The following is a 19,559-nucleotide window of genomic DNA, read 5'->3' on the forward strand; positions in this document are numbered from 1 at the left end:
TCAACCAGGCGTGATGCCTCAAAACAACTGCAGATGTTAAAGCACGTGATTCGGACTCAGCTAAGTGCTTTGCATTAACTTGTTGTTGTCTTGTTGTCGTAGTGGTACGTAAAAAGGTAGCTTCGAATTTCTTCAGAAATGTTTCGTGATCCAATGTGGCCCGTTGGTCATACAGAAGTTCCCATAGCAAGTGGGTGTACTTAGCTTGGCAAGCAATATAGTTCACAATCTTTATTGATAGGCAAGCAGTTGAATAAGTCCATCTTCCCAACACGTCTAGTTTGTGTCCTTCCTTGTTTGCCGGGGTCGTATGGTGTTTACCCCCTTTAGTGGTCGTAGCACAGTCTATCACCAATGAGTTTGGTGTGGGGTGCCTTATTAAATACTCATTGTCCTACTCCTGGGCACGGTATAAAACCTCCAGCCGCTTGGCTATACATCACAATTGACCCCAGAACATATATTTACTAATGCTAGCTGGGGACATAATCCTATTTTCTGATTTGTGATCTTACTCATCTTTGTGAATACCTCTGTCCAAAAGTGTAAGACCCTGGGGCAGGTCCACCAAAGATGAAAATAGGTTCTGTTCATCCCACAACCACTCTTAGTGCTGTGCTCTAAAATTTAGTGCTGTGCTCTAAAATTAGACATTTATAAATATGATGAATTTTCATAAGTGGAACTTTAGTTATTGAATTTGTGTTTGTTCTGCATAATTATCAGAAAATGTTGTGAAATCCATGATTAGAACAATCAAGCTATCACAGACTCTGACTTCAAGTAACCTGAGTCACAAAACAAGTTCCTCTCAGGCTCTTAAAATTCTTGCCTTCATTTCCTGAGTAACCACATTCATGCCTGCCCCCAAACCCAGAATTCCTGAAGATGCAAACAAACAAACAAACAAACAAACAAACAAACCCCAACCCCAAAGACTGCCTTCTTAACTCATACCCCAAAGCTGGCCAGTTTACCAGTGTGCCCCACTAGTGATTTCATTCACACAATCAAAAACTGTGTTCTACCCAGGTTTGGGAGCTGTGCGTGTTCCCTGTCTTTGGTTGTCTGGAAGCAAGGTAGGAGGAAAATCTGGGTGGGAGTGGGGGAATCATTTCCACATAAGGTAATCAGGTCTGGACCATGAAAAGAAGCTCATTCATTAGGTCCCCAGATAAACGTTTACTGAGACATACTTCTCAACCTAATATACTCTTTCTGGTTGTGGTAAACTTTGATGACTTTTCCCCCCCTAGAAGATAGAAAAAATGCCCATATGTTATTATAAGTCCCAGTTTTCCATGAATTCATAATATAAAGTAAGAATGAAAAAAACCACAAAAAGGATATAGATGTACCAAAACTTTAATAGCTAGTCTTCTTAGTGGATGGAAAGGACTAAGTAGAAATAAAGCTTTGGTGGCAGTAAAACGAAAGATTCTGTTCCTGGCTGTTAACACCATAAATGACTGTAAAAATATATGTAAATATTGTTTAAATATCACATAGCATTTAGAAAGAGACCAAGTTTAAAAACAACAACCCTACACCTAAGGTATACTGTAATTACTAAGATTTATTTATTTATTAAGTTAAGCTTAATGTAACCTCACAAATACTTACTTCTGGGGGGATACCAAAACATCCTGGAATTGCCAGCAATTACAGCACACAGTTTTTACAGCAAAAACTGTGTGCTATAAATCACCAGTCACCAACAATTACAGTGATTGGGTTTATGGAACACACTAACAAGATCCCCAGCATCAGGACAAACAGAGGCATATAAAACAGGGACACCTGGAATAGCCATTAATTGACATAGGAGAAGTACCCTTGGGGTTACTATGGCAGAGGATTGTTTATGACAGCAGTGAGACTACAAAGAGAGCTTGAGGTCATTCATACAATCAAAATCTGTGTTCTACCCGGATTGGGAGCTAGGGATGTGCACAAAAGCTGTTTGCCCGGTTCGGTTCAAATTCAAACCAGGTTCGAACCAGGAGGGGGAGGTTTGGTTTTGGTTGAACCCCCCTGGTTTGCTTCGAATTTGAACCATTTTGAACTGGTTTGAACCTCCAAAAGTGGATGGGGTGGTAGCTGGTACCCATGGGTACCTACCACCCAAACCCCAAAGCAATCGGACACTTGTACGATTTTTTAATGAACATTTGAAATATTTTTAATTATTTTTCTCATAGGATATAATGTGACTCGAACCAGCCCATTATCCCCTATTGTGGAGCACCTAGGGGCACAAAAGTGGGGTGGGTGGTAGGCACCAAGGGGAATAATGAGGATTCTAGCAAAAGTATAGCTTCACGTCAGGATAAAAGGGGTGGCCAGGAGTGGTGGTGGGTGGTAGTGCCCAAGGGGGGCAAGGAAGCTAATAGAATTATTTGAAAGGAATTGGGCAAAGGGCTGATTTTTAAGTGATTTTTGAAGTTTACGCATCTTTAAGGTTCTTCTTCATAAGGAAGAATGGAGGTTTCAGCAGCCCCATAACTGCACTTGGGGGGTGCTGGGGTGGCCTAGAGGGAGTGCTAGTGTAGTGCACAGAGGGTACCAACCACACCCATGGGTTGCTAACCCATGGGGTACTGGTTTTGTTGTTTCTGAGGTGTTCTGAGTGTAGATTCTCTGGTAGCAAAGGAGAGTGGATTCATGGTTTGTCATTGAAAATCTCATTTGCTACCAGAGAATCTACACTCAGAACACCTCAGAAACAACAAAAACCAGTACCCCATGGGTTAGCAACCTATGGGGGTGGCTGGTACCCTCTGTGAACTACCCCACCACTCACTCTGGGGCACCCCAGCACCCCCCAAGTGCAGTTATGGGGCTGCTGAAACCTCCATTCTTCCTTATGGAGAAGAACCTTAGAGATGTGTAAACTTCAAAAATCACTTAAAAATCAGCCCTTTGTCCAATTCCTTTCAAATAATTCTGGTAGCTTCCTTGCCCCCCTTGGGCACTACCACCCACCACACTCCACTCCAGGCCACCCATTTTCCCCTGACGTAGGAGTGTCCAATTGCTTCGGGTTTGGGTGGTTGTTGGCAGCCATGGGTGCTCCACAATAGGGAATAATGGGTTGGTTCAAGTCCAATTATACACTATGAGAGAAAAAATAAAAATAAAATTCAAAAATTCATTAAAAATCATACGAATGTCCAATTGCTTTGGGGGTTGGGTGGTAGGTACCCATGGGTACCAGCTACCACCCCACCCACTTTTGGAGGTTCAAACCAATTTGAACTGGTTCGAATCGAATCCCCCCAGTTTGGTTCAAATTCGAACCTGCAGCTTGAACCTGATGGCCGGTTTGGTTCAAATTCGAACCATCGAACCAAACTGGTTCGAATTTGAACCAGTTTGCACATCCCTATTGGGAGCTGGGTGTGCTCCCAATTTTCGGTTGTGTGGAAGCAAGGTAATAGGAAAACCTGGGTAGAGGCAATTTTGTGATGGAAGCATGATTGTGTGGAGGAAAAGCTACCCAGGTTTTCCTCATACCTTGCTTCCAAAAATTGGGAGAGCACACAGCTCCCAAACTGGGTAGAATAGTTTTCGATTGTGTAAATGTCTTTTTCCGGAATCCTGGGGGAGGAGTTGCCAGCTTTATGCATTATTGGAGCTGGGTTTAAACAAATGGATCTTCATCTACATCAAGTGTAGCCTGAGACTCCAAAAAGGTGATTTTGTGGATGTTTAATAGTGTCAATTATTTCTCTCTACATCAAATAAAAGTGCCAATACTTGCCATAGATGAAATGATTAGCTGCCATTTAGTGTCCCCATCTTATATTAGACAAAGCTAGATGAGGTATACCTTCTCATTATTATCACAATGATAAAAGCAGTAATTACAGGACCTCTGTTCAATTCTTAATCTGATGATTAAGATTTCTGGATTATGGAATATGTGTATCCTATCTTCATCATACCGTCTTAATCTGATGCATTAAAACAAGGATGGTGTTCCAGCAGAAATGAGTTTGTAGATACTCAATTAAAAAATTCTCTTAAGTAAATGATGCAGTATTCAAACTGTAATGCTGCACATGCTTATCTGAAGCAGTGGCACTGAAAAAATTGTTTTATCTGGATCTATTGGTTGCAATATTGTACATAATTAAGTGCACGTAAGTACCATCAAAATTAACAGGACTTGAATGTTCATAACTGCATACATTTCTACAGTTTTGTTATCTGGATAATGCACATAGAATATATTGGCTCCAATCAACAGATCAGTGGAAGCTCCAATGTGCATGTGGTACCTTAAATGGGTATAACTGTACATGAATAGATGACTTATGTCAATGCAGAACAAGCTTTCCAGTTAAAACCCATAAATTAGGCTTAAAGATTTACCACAGATCAATTAATGCTTTCCCTATTCTGAAGAACATGGTTTGAATGTTAGAGACTGTGTGTGAAAATCTTATTTTGGCTGCCACCAGAAGATTCTACTGCACTTTAGCCTCATGGGAACTTATATCAAAAATGACTTTATAATTTATTTATTTTTTAAAAGTGTATAACCTTGCGATCTCTATAATAGGGATCCACATCTTCCAACGGTTCTCCAATTAGCCATGGAGGGGGTTTTCCATAAAGAGCAGGCAACTTTTTGAATACTTTCAGATCAAGCTGTGGCCGAATATTTTCTTCTTCTTCCTGTTCATCTCTACCCAGTTCTAAGTTCCTGGCACGTTTTGCTTTCTTCTCAGCAATTCTCTTTCTAATTCCATCCAAGGTTTCCGGGGTGAAACGGAGAAAATTATTTGCCGTTGAAAAAGAAAAGTTTGGCATCTTGTTTTCACTGCTACTGCAGATAGGAAGAGACAAATGTGTTTATCACAGTGGAAATAAAATTTTACAGTAAAAGTCACATAAACTAGATTATTTTCTATTAGCTGGTCTGCCATTACTGGTTTTCTGACTGAGGAACCCTTGATAAATTCCTAAGGAACTCTAGATTTCCCTGGAACACAGTTAATACCATATTTACCCAAATCGAAGACAACTCTAAATTTAAGATGACCCTTAAAAACACAGGTTAAATACAGAAATGAATACTCTGAATTTAAGACAACTCTCTGAATTCTTGCTAGAAAGTTTGGAGGGGAGCGTTCTTTATCTACCCCAGCTGCAGCAGAAGTGCACAGGTAAGAATAGCGGTGCTAATTAATATTGTCTAGAGACAGGTAGTTAAAGTTCTAAATTGAGTAGTTTATTTAGAAATCCATCATGGAGATAGATAAGGCCTACATGCCTTGCTGCTAGCTACATACAGGAAGAGGAGAGGGAGAAGGAGGAAGTCTCTCTCTCCAGATGAGAGAATGAAACCTTAGACTATCAGTCTAACAAAGGGGAATCAGAGTAGAGAAAGCATAGTCAGAGAGGGGTTCGCACAGAGGCCAGGTGAGTGGAAGAGCCGATCCCTTGCTGCAAGGTGTGCTGGGCAGTACGCCATTGCTCAGAGCATCCTTCAGGTGCAGCAGCACTGGGAGTAAGCACCTACTAATTCACGTTTAAAGGCGCCTTTCGCTGCCCCACTACTGGCACCCTCACTGGCTGCCACTGACACCTCGTGCCCCTAGTGGTCAATAGGATTGCTGGTGCTAAGAGTTGATGCCATCAGGAGTTACATCTCCAACATTTCTAACATCAAAGAACTTAGTAAAAGTCTTGGATTCAGGTAAATACAGTGAATTAGAACTAGCACATTGATTCACACTGTTTTCTTTTCATTCTTTCTGAAACCCACAGACATACACCATGCAAAGGTACAATGTGAATTTTCTCCACTGATACAGGCATCAAATTAGATGTGATGGTGGCATTTTCATTTTATAATTGTGTGTTTACTGCATTCACATACAGAGGGTACGTGCCATATGTTCACATGGAATTCCTTAACAAGTGAACATGGAATTACAGCCTGTGTCTGCTTTTAATGTCAAAAGAGGCATGTGGGGAATCGAAATCGAAATAATGTGGTCGAGGGGCTGACTGACCTTTCCCTGCCTCACCTTCTGGCAGTCACCTTCTGGCCCTAGGCACTTTTTGCCCAGTTTAGCTTACACACTGAAGGTGAGCTGGTCTGGGAGAAAAGTGCTTGGAGCAATGAACTGCAAGAAAGTACTGTGAGAAAGGCTTCGGTCCCCTAAGCCATATACTCCTTTTGAAATTAAAAGCGACTTGCTGTGTATGAGTTCTCTCAATGAAACTGCCTCAAATCCCCATTATTCCCTATGGGAGGAATGCAAAAAATGGGAAAAATCTAAAATCACAGAAGTGTCCAATTGCTTTGGGGTTCGCTGGGTGCTTGGCACCCCTGGGTGCTCACCAACCACCACAGTTTTGTGCCCCTAGCAGGCCACCATACCAACTCACAGTGACACAACTAAGAAGACAACCAACTGGGAACCAAAAAACCACCACAGAAACAGACCTGCTGCTTTGCCCGCACAACTGCAAAGCCAAGGGGACCAAACCAAACAACAGCACAGACTACACAACAACAGCCACAAACCAACAAGATCTAACAAGATGATGCAAGGCAGTAAAACCAACTCAGCATGCAAACTGCAAAGAAAGAGGGGCAAGGCAAAAACACACCAACACACTGAAAGAGAACTTAAAGTAACACACACCATGCACTTGGTTTTTCTGCTCTTCTCTTTGTGTGCAAGGCATGTTTTTTGCCTGTGGGGAAAGAAACGCCTCAGAGTGTCTGGTCCACCACCTCTTTGCTGAAGGCTACACAGGGCCCCAGGCACATGGTGGCACCAGAGTACATATAGTCATCAGTGGTGTGCATGTGTATTTGCATTTAGTGTGTGCGTGTGTGTGCTGCTAGCTAGAAGAGGAGGAAGAGAAGGGGGCTCTGAAAAAATTAAAGGGATAGGCAAGTCCAGCTCAGTGGCAGGTCAGTGGAGGCCACACACAATGTGGTGTGGCAGGAGACCACTTACTCATCATGGCCGGTGCATGTGTGTCTGGTGTGTGTGTCTGCATGCGTGTCAGCAGAACCAAACGAGAGGGGAAAGGGACCCAATTAAAACAATTAACAAATACATATATACACAAGCATATTTACAAATCCATCTATACAGCAGCTATACAGTAATATTTACACCAACAACAACTATCTACCTACACAAACCAGACCAAAACCACTATCTACAGAAAGGAAAGAAAAAACCTCTACTGCTACTACTGACAACATCCACCACTTACATACACACACACACACAACAGAAGAAACCTCCATGCACACACACACTCACATGCACACACTACACTTCTATCTACACAAGCACATATTTACAGAATCTGAAATATATACAAATATACATTTTGGCAGGCCCCCTGCCCTCCCTGCGCAAGTCAACTATGTACAACAGCAAGCATCACAACACACATCAACATATTTACACATCTACACAGTGCCATACTGGCACAAACTGCTTAGTGTCTGTGTGTGTGCTCATGGCCCTCCAAGTGCTGTGGTCAGGTGGAACCAGGGGCTAGTTCAGCATCAGGTTATGCCAGTGGTGGGGCGTGTATCCAGTTGCCAAGTCACAGCACTAGCGGGCACACTACAACATGGCACAGCTGAAGGAGGAAGGGGAGGGATGAGCGGAAGCTGCTGCTGGGTAGGTGACCAGCACCATGGGTCAACCATGGGCCAATCACTCACCCAGCTCAACCTCCAGCTCGGAGTAGCCCAGTAGCGGGATATTAACCTCGAGGAAAACCAGCTGCTCAACCAAGCCAGGATCCAACCGGGACCGAGCGAGTGTTACCACGTTGCCAGCATGTGAAAATACCCACTCGTGCTGGACACTGGTTCGTGAGCAGGTGAGGAGGTATGTAACAACCACCACCAGGTCCGGCCAGACTTGGAGCTGGGTTGCCCAGAACTGTGCACAGTCCATCTTGGGGTCTTCCACCACAGTCTCCTCCAAGTATTGGGCAGTACATTGCACAGCACTGGTGGGCCTGGTAGGCTGATCCTCCCACAAGCCAGGCAAGGCACACCCACTTAAACCACTGGGTTGATTTAGCGGGAGGAACTGCCTGCTGCGTAGGCACTGCTGCCTGGGATGCCGTGCCACCAGACTGGGAAGAAGGGGTGGGAGCTGAAGGGTCGCCCACAGTGCTGCTGCTGGGTGTGGGTCACACACACTCGGGGGGCTAACCATCACCACCCTCCTGGTTTCTGCTAGTCCTAATGACCTCCTCTTCCCTAACTCTATCAACCAGGAGGTCCCTCCGCCTGGGCAAGTCAGCCACACATATGGCATTGCCCTTGATGGTCGGGTCACAGAGACAAGCCAGGACGTACTCCTCCCTGTCACCCAACTCATTGACCAGCCTGCTGACAACCCCACCCTCAGCCTTCCAGCCAGAGCACGCCCCTCTGGTGTGGTCAACGAAGTCTGGCATTCGCCCATCAGCTTCTCCAGGAGGAGAGCTGTGGGCAGGGCCTGGTTCAGAGGAGTGGTGTCACCACACAAGCTCTTCATGGCAAACAGGAAGGGCTTGAGTGCAGACACCATCTCGGACATAAGCTTCCACTCTGCGTTGGTTAGGTCTCACACGCTGAAGGACTAGTTTCTTGCCAGGTCGTTGAGGGCCACCTCCTTCTCCAGCAGGCGCTGGAACAAGAGGAAGGTGGACTTCCACTGGGTATAAAACATCCATGGGGATGAGATGTTGTGGAAGCCCATGGACACATTGCTGTTCGCAAAGCAGGCACCTGGACTTCTACTCCAGTGGAAGTGGGCTGCAATCTTGCAGGGCTTCTTCACAAGCACAGCTGTGGCAGCTACAGCACCTACCATGGGGCAGCCATGTTCACCTTTGCCTCCTTGAGGCCAGAGGCATCCCTAACAGTCAGGTGGAGTGTGTGTGCCATGCAGCGGATGTTCACAAACTCCAACACTGACTCTACTGCTGCTGTTACATTGGAGCCATTGTCTGTCTCAATAAACCCCTTTTTGAGGTGTGGCAACCTGTCTATCCACCCCGCAATTTGGCAGCCGAGTACAGCTGCCAACCTCCTCCCTGGTGTGCTTGACATCCAAGGTCTCCACGTGCAAGACAGCCCATCTGTGCTGAAATGCGGTGTGGGACATGCTGGAGCCAGAGGCAGCACCAGAAGTCTGCTCTCTCTCCGGACCCCACCAGTGGGCAGTCATGGCTAGGAAAGTAGCGTGCATCCCACTCACACTGTTCCACAGATCAGTGGCGAAATGCACGCAGCATGGCTGACACGAGCTCCCTGCACCGCCTGTACAGCAAGGGGACTACACTCAGGTTGAATGTGGTCCTTGAGGGGCACTGTAATTGGGCACTAGCAGCTGGAGTATCTGGTGGAAGCTGGAATTCTCAACTAACTGAAAAGGCTGGTCATCAATGGCCATCACCTCCCCTATCAGGCAGGTGAGGAGACGTGGGTCCATGTGACCAGGGCGCTTCTTGCCCGACAACTGAGTCCACTGCTTGACTGGCAGTGTGCCCTGCTTCATGGAAGCTGGTGCACTGCCCTGGTCAGCGCTAGTCGCAGGCACACGAGGTGCACTAGCACTGCCAGCAGAGACAATGAGATCCAGGTGATGCTGTTGCATGTGTCACCACATGGAGGTCATCCCCAGATGCTTAGCATCCTTGCCCCAACTGACCTGTGCCCTGCAGTGGACACAGTGAGCAGTGGTTGTGGCATCTTGAAGAACCTCAAAATGCCACCAAACATCACTGCTTTGGGTGGCCTCTAACATCCTGGGCACCATCTTGAGTGACAGCAGACCTAGAGGGGCTGCTGTTGCTCGCCCACTGCCATCACCCACCCCCCTTCCACTCTGCGCGTAAGAAAAAGGACCCGGCTTAACTGGGGGAGGGGCCACCCCCTCCACCTCAGCAGCAGACCCTTCCCCCTCGGAGTCAAACTGGGAGGACCCAGCACTGGACTCCACCATAACCTGGGCATCATCAGGGGGGCCCTCACTGAGTGTGAGGAGTGCTGGAGCAGCTGCAAGGGGGAGGTAACATCTGGCTGCAATGCCAGCCGTCAAGCCCCTGCCCTCCACCCCGACCACGACAGAAGCTTCCCTGGCAGGAAAGTCCCCCGCACTGCCAGGCTCCACACAGGGCAGCAGCACTGGTGGTGCACCACCTGATGGACCTGCCAGTGCCACCACTGGTCCAGGACCTGGCTCAGCAGCAGCAGGCTCCTCTGGATAGGAGAGTCTTTGCACCACTGCCTCTCCTGGGACAAAGAATTCATTGATGGGGACCTGTGGGACACCAGGATGGCATCTTCTCTGCTCCCCACCCCGGCTTCCCACACCAGCTTGGGGAAGGGAACACCTCCCACCTCTGCCTGCCAGCTTGCTGCGAGCTCTGATCGCCACATGCCGCTCAGACATTCCCAAAGACCCTGGGAACTTTTTAAAAAATTGGGAAAATGTAAAAAAGGGGGGGTTATTTTTAAAAAACCTATTGGGGGGCCTTTTTAAAAAAAACCCTATGGTGGGACCTTTTTTTAAAAAAGAAAACAAAAACCCATATTTAAAGAAAACACTTTTTAAAACAAGCCTACCCACTAGGGTTGCACGTTTTGTATTTTTTCTGTTTCGATTTGTACCAAATCTGAATCAACCCCATTTTGTATTTTGTCCAAAATTAAGCTTTCCGAATCACCCCAGTTTTGTTTTGTATCCGAATTAATCCAAATCCGAATTAATTCAGATTTAAAAATCGGTCACATGGTCAAAAGAGTGTGTGGGGATTATAGTGCCCAATGAGTGGAAGCTACCAGAAAAATTTCAAAGGAACTGGGCAAACTGCTGATTTTGGGTGAATTCTTGAAGTTTGCACGTCTTTAAGATTTTCCCCATAGGATATGATGGAGATTTCAGGAAAAGTATAGCTTCACGTGGGGGGGCCCAGAGTGGAGTGTGGTTGGTGGTAGTGCCCAGTTGGTACAAGGAAGCTACCACAATTTTTTCAGAGGAATTTGGTAAAGGGCTGATTTTTAAAGAATTAATGAAGTTACGCGTCTTTCAGATTTTCCTCGTAGGGTATAATGGAGGTTTCTGCAGTCCCATAACTCCACTTGAGGGGCACTGGGGTGGCCCAGAGCAAGTGGCGGTGTAGTGCACATAGGGTGCCAACCACGCACATGGGTTGCCAACCCATGAAGTACAGGGTTTTGTTGTTCTAGAGGTGTTCTGAGAGTAGATTCTCTGGTAGCATATAAGAGTGGATTCATAGTTTTTCATTAAAAATCTCATTTGCTACCAGAGAATCTAAACTCAACACCTCAGAAACAACAAAGCTAACCAATGGGTTAGCAATCCAGGGGCGTGGTTGGCACCCTCTGTGCACTACAACACCACTCATTTTGGGCCATCCCAGTGCCCCGCAGGTGGAGTTATGGGGCTGGAGAAACCTTCATTATTCCCTATGGGGAAAAATTTTAAAGATGCGTAAACCTCAAAAATTCCTAAGAAACCAGCCCTTTGCCCTATTTGGAATCAGGGTGCACCACCCTTGGGGCACTGCCACCCAACCCACTGTTTTGCCCCTGAAGCCCAATATAAACAAGTTGAAAGAGTGAAGAGAATGATGAACAACGACACTTAATTTTTTGGCACAGTTATTTGAGAATTTTGCAGCAGGTGGGAGCCTGTCCCTGTGGCACTAGCACAGCAGCACAACCCATTTGTGGATTCAAGCAATCTTTCAATAAAAACACTCTCTCCCCATGGAACAGTGACCACAGGTCATTTGAGATAGCAAGACAGAGCAATGAACTGCCTTGGTACTATGGAACAGCTTCAAATGTTTTTAACTGAAGTGGAGTGAGCTGTAGCCCAAACAAATCAGCCTACTGTTCAGAATTGTTAAGATTTACCATCACTGCATTTAAGAAAGTGCAAAACCATGGATCATGGTTACAAGAAAAAGAGAAGCAACTAAGATTCCTGGGGGTGTCAACAGATTGACAGGGGTATTCCCCACCCCCCTCCTTTTGTCTTCTGTAGTCCCATGTGGATGACCTGTCCCTGCAATGGCAAAAGGTGTGAACCACTGGTTTAGACATCATGTCCCACCAAATTACATTGTGGCCTAAATTACATTAGACTGCTCAACTTGGGCAACAAAACTTAGACACCACTATAACTCATAAAAATCAGAAGAAAAACAAAATAGCTCTTCAAAAGAGCCCTGAACAAGTCAAGAGATTCTTTCTAAACCTTTGGAAAGAAAAACCTGTGTAATTTCAGAACTTTCCTAACCAGCTTCTCGAAAAGCTTTTCCACACAATTTATACCATGGCTTTTAGCAAGAGCTTTGGAATTGCATTGAGCTCCCAAAGATATGTGGGTATTTCTGTCTCAAAATGCTGTCTTCCAAATCCCTTTGCAAGGTCAGTTTGCATTTCAATCACACTGAATACAACACATACTTAACTAAACCATTCAACAGCGTTTTGCATATTTTATCTTCTGCTAATCACTCACTGCCTCAGCTGGAGTGGAGAGAGTCAGAGAAGTCAATTTGAATTACAATGCTTTTCCAAAGAACAAAGCATTCTGTCCGAAACACAGTCATTTCGATTTGGAAACAAAAATATCTGTTTTTTAATTCTTGATTTTGTTTTGGTTACAAAACTTCCAAAATTGCCATTTTAGGGCACAAAATGTTTTGTACCTGAATCAAAATTCACAAGCCTACTACCCACCCACTCCACCCACAACAATACAATACAATTTTTAAAAATGCAATAAAGTACACAATGGGGGGGGGGGCAACTAAGGGGGAATCTGTGGAAACAAGAAACAACCTGTAAAGAAAAAAACACAGAAAATATACCTACCCACACCTGATCACGAAATGAGGCCCTATTTAAGAAACACTAAAGGGGATAAAGGGGGCAACAAAAAGTAATCACTTACCCCCTAGTTGTCCTGGAGATCTTCTGCCCTCCACACTGGAAAAAATAAAAGCAGCAGAACAAACACACACACAGTCACACCAGGGGAGAAAAGGTTTAAAGCAGGGGAGAGAATGGGGGGGGGGCAGAAAAAGAGGCAGAAGGGAGGATTGGGAACAGAAACACACAGCAGTGTCTGCCAGGCAGACTCTCACCACACTAGCAGCTGCAATAGGCCAGAAGGAAGCCAAGGAAGACTGCAGCCAGAGTGATTTCGCTTGACCAGAGGCTTGGCTTTAAATAGGATTTGAAACTCCCTCCTTTGGGAGCCCCCACCTTTGGCCTCCCCCCTGGCCAATAGGGTGCCAGTTCTCAAGGACTGGCATAGTGCAGAGCCTACCAGAGAGCCAGACGCATCTGGCCAATCAGGAAAGCAAGAGCTCAGCCAATGAAATCAAGCAACACAAGTCACACAAAATGGAGGACAACATCTAAAATGGCCTCTAGAACCTTCAAACCGGCTTGGACCGAACCTGGCTCAATCGGTTCGAACTCAGACCGGCATTGCCAATGCAATGCCCTATTTGGTCCGAGTTCAAACCAAGCTGGTTCGAATTAGAACCGGTTTGAGTTTGAACCTGTTTGCACATCCCTACAGACATAGAGTTACAAATGTGTCTGTCACTGTCACACTAGAAATCCTAGGATCTTAAATACTGAGATTCTGAAATGAGTAACACAGAATAGATGGTGGCCTCCTTAATAGTTAAGGGATGTCACTGTACATCTAGTGGGTTTTTTCCCTTCCGGTGAAACAATACTTCAGAAAACCAGGATTTATGATGAGTACACAAAACAGCAATTTGGAGCATCCATTAAGAAGTCAAATATACTTGTTTATTAGCATGCTAGCATTCTGTCTGAAACAGCTAGCCAGGGGCACTAACTCACAAGCAAATGACTTTCTCTGATCTGTTGTCCTTCTCGCCTGTCATTCCTGCCTGCTATTTAGACTCTGCAACTACCTTCAGTAGTTTCTGCAGCTACCATCGGTGTTTTTACTGCTGCTGCTTTGTGTTTTATGTATTATTGTTTTTAATGGGTAATTAAATTTTTAAATAGGGATATTATTTTTATATTTATATTATCTGTACTTTTGTATTTTAATGCATTGTTTTAATTATATAGTGAACCGCTTTGAGGCTATTTTAATGAAAAGTGGTATAGAAATTGAACAGTAAATAAATAAGCCTGGCTCATGCACTCCATTCCATATTTCTATTCATATTTTCATGTAGCTGAATGCCTCTGGAGAAGAAAGTGTTTATTTTAAAAAAATCTATACCTGTCTCTTCCTTCCTAATAACAGATGCTCAAAGTGACTAAGTATCATCAAATTCAATTAATAAAACCACATATAATGTCATTAACAAAACAGAACTCACAGAAGAAACAGAGATCTAGGGGTAAAATAACAGACTTCACCAACAAACTGAAAGCCTGGCATAGCATAGTGGTTAGAGTTTTGGACTAGGACCGGGAAGACCCAAGTTCGAATCCCCATTCAACCATGAAACTCACTGGGTGATTCTGGGCCAGTCATGTATTTCTCAGTCATGTAACTCTCAGCCTAACCTACCTTCACAGGGTTGTTGTGAGGATAAAAATAACCATGTACACTGCTCTGAGCTCCTTGGAGGAAGAGCAGGATATAAATGTTAAATAAATAAATAAATAAATAAATATTTTTTAAAAAATTATTTAAATAATTTTACTGAATGAATGAGCCCCTGCCACCACAGGCAAAAGCAGTGGAATACCCAATCCTCATTTACCCCAAATAAAGTCTGAAGCATTATAATGCCTCCAGCTGTATCAGCTATCCAATCTATGCATGCTCAGGGCCTTTCGACAAGGAGCTACCCCACTATGAGGAGGAAGCTGCAACACACACCCTGGGTATCTCTCGCCTTGACTACTGCAGCTGTTTCTGGTCTCTCATCTCACCTTTGTCCTCTTACCTCTATCCAGCACCCTACCTTGAAAATCATCCAGCACTCTTGTCACTCTGATTATGTGATGCTCCTCCTTAAACCTGGCTTCATTTCTAGATTGTTCGCAAGCTTCTTGTACTTTCCTTCAAAACTCACCATGGCTTGCTCCCTTTATATTTCTGCTGTAACATACCAACTCATCCCTTGCCTAATCTCAAATTCTGTGATCGAAGAACTCTTTTATCCCTCTTCAAAAACCTCCTTTTATATATAGCTTTTGGCCCAACCTCCTACCATAATGCAACAAAGCCTAAGTACACATATATGTAATTATTGTGTATTCTCCCCCAATACCTTACTTTTCTCCCCTTCCTCTGTTGTTTTCTTGTGCATATTTTTAGACGGTAAGCTGCTCGAGGCAGTGAGCAATCTTCTCATTTTTTTGTGTAAACCACCATGCATACCATGTGCTACATAAAGTAAACATAGTAACATTAATTATTTGAAAACACAACAATTGGTTTTCATTTGAAAAATCATAAAATGATTTTATGAATCTGTTAAATCAGTACCATTGTGCATAATACTAAGTTCTAATATACAAATATTTGAACCATATCAGCAGCATTTCTAATGTATCCCAGAAGCTTTTTTGCATCTTGCGCATAAGCCAGTGTATCATGCTTGGAAAGTATACACTGAATGAATAGCTTTATAGCACCTTCTTAGAATTCTGCATTTATAAAGTAATTGATACATACAACTAATTGTGCATATTTTCATGAAACATATGCTAGCTTAAAAACAAGATCTATCTATCTATCTATCTATCTATCTATCTGAGGACATTTTCCACATGATCCCCCATAATTTTCCAGGGTTTCCCAGAAACTAGTTTTTGTAACTGTAAAAAATAACTTACTTTTTCTTTTTTGAGGAAAAGCATCCAGATTCACTTCATCTCAATAGACGTTTACAGATTTCATTTTCCAGTTAAACTCTTCCAAAAGAGCAAAACGTTCACCTTGGTCATCAGATTCCATATGAATATTAAGAAATGCTTTTCTTCCTTGCTCCTGTTGTTGAAAGTGTAATTTGTATGGAGTTGTGGTGGAATGAGAGAAGCTGAGCATATTTTTGGCTTGAAAGTAATAAATGAAATTTCAGGAGGTATTACCGGAAACAAAAGCATGTGCGGAAGTAAATGGAGATGGTGATAATTATTCATTTAAATAAGGGTGAGCTATTTCTCTACTGTAGAAACATTCTGAAGCTAATAACACAAAAAGGTTTTCCTCATCAGAACCAAGGGGAAAGGGCAATTAGACAATATTCTGTCTTGCAGCCTCTTAAATGTGTACTCACTACTCAGTATGCTAGCACTACTGCATAGCAATTATTTTCAGAGCCAATCCAATTATTTTGATATTAATTGAATATTTGTTTCCTACCTTTTCAATACCCCTTCAATATATATGATTGGTCGGACTGCTATTGAAAAATATAGAATGTCAGGTTTTAAAATATGGGTACAATTCACCCACCTTAAGTGGTGCAGCAGGGAAATGTTTGACTAACAAGCAGAAAGTTGCCGGTTCAAATCCCTGCTGCTACTATATGCACCTGCACACATTCATGCAGAAGGTTCCAAGTTCCCTCCCTGGCATCTCCAAAATAGGGCTGAGAGAGACCCCTGCCTGCAACTTTGGAGGAGCTGCTGTCAGTCAGTGTTCCCTCTAAGAGGGATTCCCAGATGTTGTGGACTACAACTCCCATAATCCCTAGCCAAAAGCCATTGTAGCTGGGGATGCTGGGAGTTGTAGTCAACTACATCTGGGAATCCCTGATAGAGGGAACACTGCTGGCAGTCTGTGCAGACAATACTGATGTAGACAATACTGATGGACCAATGGTCTGACTTCCTATGTTCCATATGGCAGCTTCCTATGTTCCATTCACACAAAAATATATACATGTGTACAGAGACCTGTACACACGTACAACATAATATCTGAAGAGGGCTAAAGTGTAGCTCTTTTATTTTATTTATATTTCTAGAACACCATCGATGTAATTAGCACTTTGCAATATATTAAAGGACAAGTCCTTGTCCCAAGGGTTTTATAATCTATAAATTAGCACAGGGGAGACAACAGTAAGAGAGGGAAATGGAGGCAAAATTAGCAGCTATTTCAAATGGGATAGAACTAGTGATTATTTACTTATGTAATAAATTTGTATACTGCCCACTATCAAAGTCCCTAGGCAGTTGACAGCATAAAACAAACCAAGAATTTAACTGTTAAAACATATAAAATCAGATTAAAATAGCCATAAAAAGACACCAACTAACTAAAAAGCTTGGCTGAAGAGATGTGTCTTTAGTTGTTTCCTAAAAGCCAACTAGGATGGAGCAGCTCTAATACCAGCAGGAAGTGCATTCCACAGTTCTGTGGCAACTACAGAGAAGGCACACCTTTGAGTCATCACCAGAAGAGATGGTGGCACCCTCACCGTCCCTTGAAGATCTTAATAGACAGCAGGATTCATAACGGAGAAGGGGTTCTCTTAAATACTGTGGGCCCAAGCCATTAAGGGCTTTATAGGTAATAACCAGCACTTTGTATTTTGCCTAGAAACCTATCGGTAACCAATGTAGATCTTTTAGAACCAGAGTAATATGGTATCTATGGGACATCCTGGAGACGAATTTGACAGAAGCATTCTGCACCAGTTTCAGCTTCCAGACTATGTACAAAGGCAGCCCCATGTAGAGTGCATTGCAGTAGTCAAGCCTGGAGGTTACCAGCATGTGCACCACTGTTTTAAGGTCACTCACTTCCGGGAAAGGGCACAGTTGGCGAACCAGCTGAAACTGATAAAAAGCACTCCCGGCCACTGCCTCCATCTGAGCTATCAAAGAGAGGGTTGGGACCAGAAGTACTCCCAAACTGTGAACCTGTTCTTTCTGGGGGAGTGTAACCCCATCCAGAACAGGCAGATCTAACTCATTTTCCAAACTGCAGCTTTCTGCAGTGAGCACTTCCATCTTGTTTGGATTCAGTCTCAGTTTGTTATCCCTCATCCAACCCATTACTGCCTCAAGGCAGCCATTTAAGGAAGTAATGAAGCTAACATGGAGACACGGATTTGGTTGCCATCAGCATACTGATAACACCCTGCACCAAATCCCCTGATTATCTCTCCCAGCGGATTCATGTAGATGTTAAAAAAGTTTTGGAGACAAAATGGAGCCCTGAGGGACACCATACAAAAGCTCTCACTTTGGAGAGCAACAGTCTACAATTAACACCTTCTGAAATCTGCCCTAGAGGAGGAGCGGAATCACTGCAAAGCTGTGTCTTCTAGCAGATTTAACTCAGCCTTTGACTTAGAGCAAACCCATGTGAGGGGAAGAAAAATGCTAAATCATCCCCTCTCTGTGCTTTCATTCACAAAGACTGTTCCTTTAAACTTTCCTGTACTTAGTAGCTTACTCACTGCCACCACCACCCAATTATTACAGAGTTTAAACCGCCCGCCCCCTGGATTTAGGTGGAATTCCAGGGAGTCTCTCCTTCTCTTTCTATTAGAGAAGTACAAAAACCTTCCACGTGCAAGCTTACACGTGGTGAGAAACCTTGGTACCTGAAAAATCAAATTGAGACATGTTTGCACCAGAGTAAACCCCTTTCCAGCCCTCCTTTTCTGAGTTAAAAATCCACTCAGAGAGGCTGCTTAAAATTTGCAAAGATTAAAAAAAAAACTTTATTCAAAATACTTCAGACAGTTTTTGTCTGAGGCCTTCTCAGCTTTTAGTTACAGGTAAAAGAAACAGCAGTTGCAAGAATACTTCAAAAACAAAAGCTCTCCAGCTGATATTGGAGCAGCACACTTTAAAAATTGTGGTTGCCCAGTTGCAAAGAATATGGATGTAAGAAAATACAAAAGCACCTTTAAAGTTCACAAAGACTCCTAGGTAAAACAATAATTACCAGTTGCAGGGATACAGAGCACACAAAAGGAAAATAAAAGTCTAACACAAAATGACTAACATATTGTTCCCTAGGCTAAACTTCCAAAAGCCAAAAGCCTTGGTTTCCTTCCCCCTTGAACTCACCCTAAACTCCAGGAGAGAATTCTAGCCCCTGCAGTCATATCTTCCAAGAACTGCAGTCCTCCTTTTGGCAGCCATTTCCCTGGTTACCCATCCAGCTGCCAGCCCAGCTTAGCTTCTTCTGTACAAAGAAATGCTTCTCTTCCTGCCTCATCGCCCTCTAGGTCCCACCCACCGTGTGCTGAGTGGCTGATCCCTAGAGGTCATCACCTGTCAGTCAGGACAGGGTACACTTTCAGTTCACTCTTTAGGGGAAGGAGGGGCTGCTCAGTGACTGATCACTACATCCTACACCCAATCCTCGCAGGCAATCCAGTAGGATGCCATGGTCGATGGTATCAAAAGTCGCAGTGAGAGCCAAAAGGACTAACAGAGTCACACTCTCTCTGTCAATTCCCCTTTGAATATCATCCATCAGGACAACCAAGGAAGTCTCCACCTCATAACCAGTCCCAAAACCAGTTTGAAATGGGTCTAGATAATCTGTTTC

The 19,559-nt window shown here is 43.9% G+C and overlaps 1 protein-coding gene across 16 annotated transcripts in view; it reads right to left on the reverse strand.

Annotated features, from left to right (window-relative positions):
* The window catches only part of LOC128332064 (sodium channel protein type 5 subunit alpha-like), a 205,676-nt gene that overhangs the window by 174,630 nt on the left and 11,487 nt on the right, over positions 1 to 19,559 (reverse strand). For 10 of the 16 annotated variants that reach the window (XR_008310543.1, XR_008310542.1, XM_053266305.1 and 7 more), the window contains exons 2-5: positions 15,875 to 16,028; positions 12,981 to 13,015; positions 4,549 to 4,834; positions 1,349 to 1,469 (exon numbers count right to left, since the gene is read on the reverse strand). Coding sequence is in view for 14 of the 16 variants with exons in the window: in XM_053266305.1 (XP_053122280.1) it covers positions 1,349 to 1,469; positions 4,549 to 4,834; positions 12,981 to 13,015; positions 15,875 to 15,898 (466 nt within the window). In the remaining 2 variants the exon portion in view is untranslated. Of the gene's footprint in view, positions 1 to 1,348; positions 1,470 to 4,548; positions 4,835 to 12,980; positions 15,423 to 15,874; positions 16,081 to 19,559 lie in introns of those variants that run through there. The other 6 variants (XM_053266311.1, XM_053266308.1, XM_053266310.1 and 3 more) reach the window with 6 other exon arrangements.

The sequence above is a fragment of the Hemicordylus capensis genome, chromosome 6 (genome assembly GCF_027244095.1).
Source record: "Hemicordylus capensis ecotype Gifberg chromosome 6, rHemCap1.1.pri, whole genome shotgun sequence".
Lineage (NCBI taxonomy): Eukaryota > Metazoa > Chordata > Lepidosauria > Squamata > Cordylidae > Hemicordylus > Hemicordylus capensis.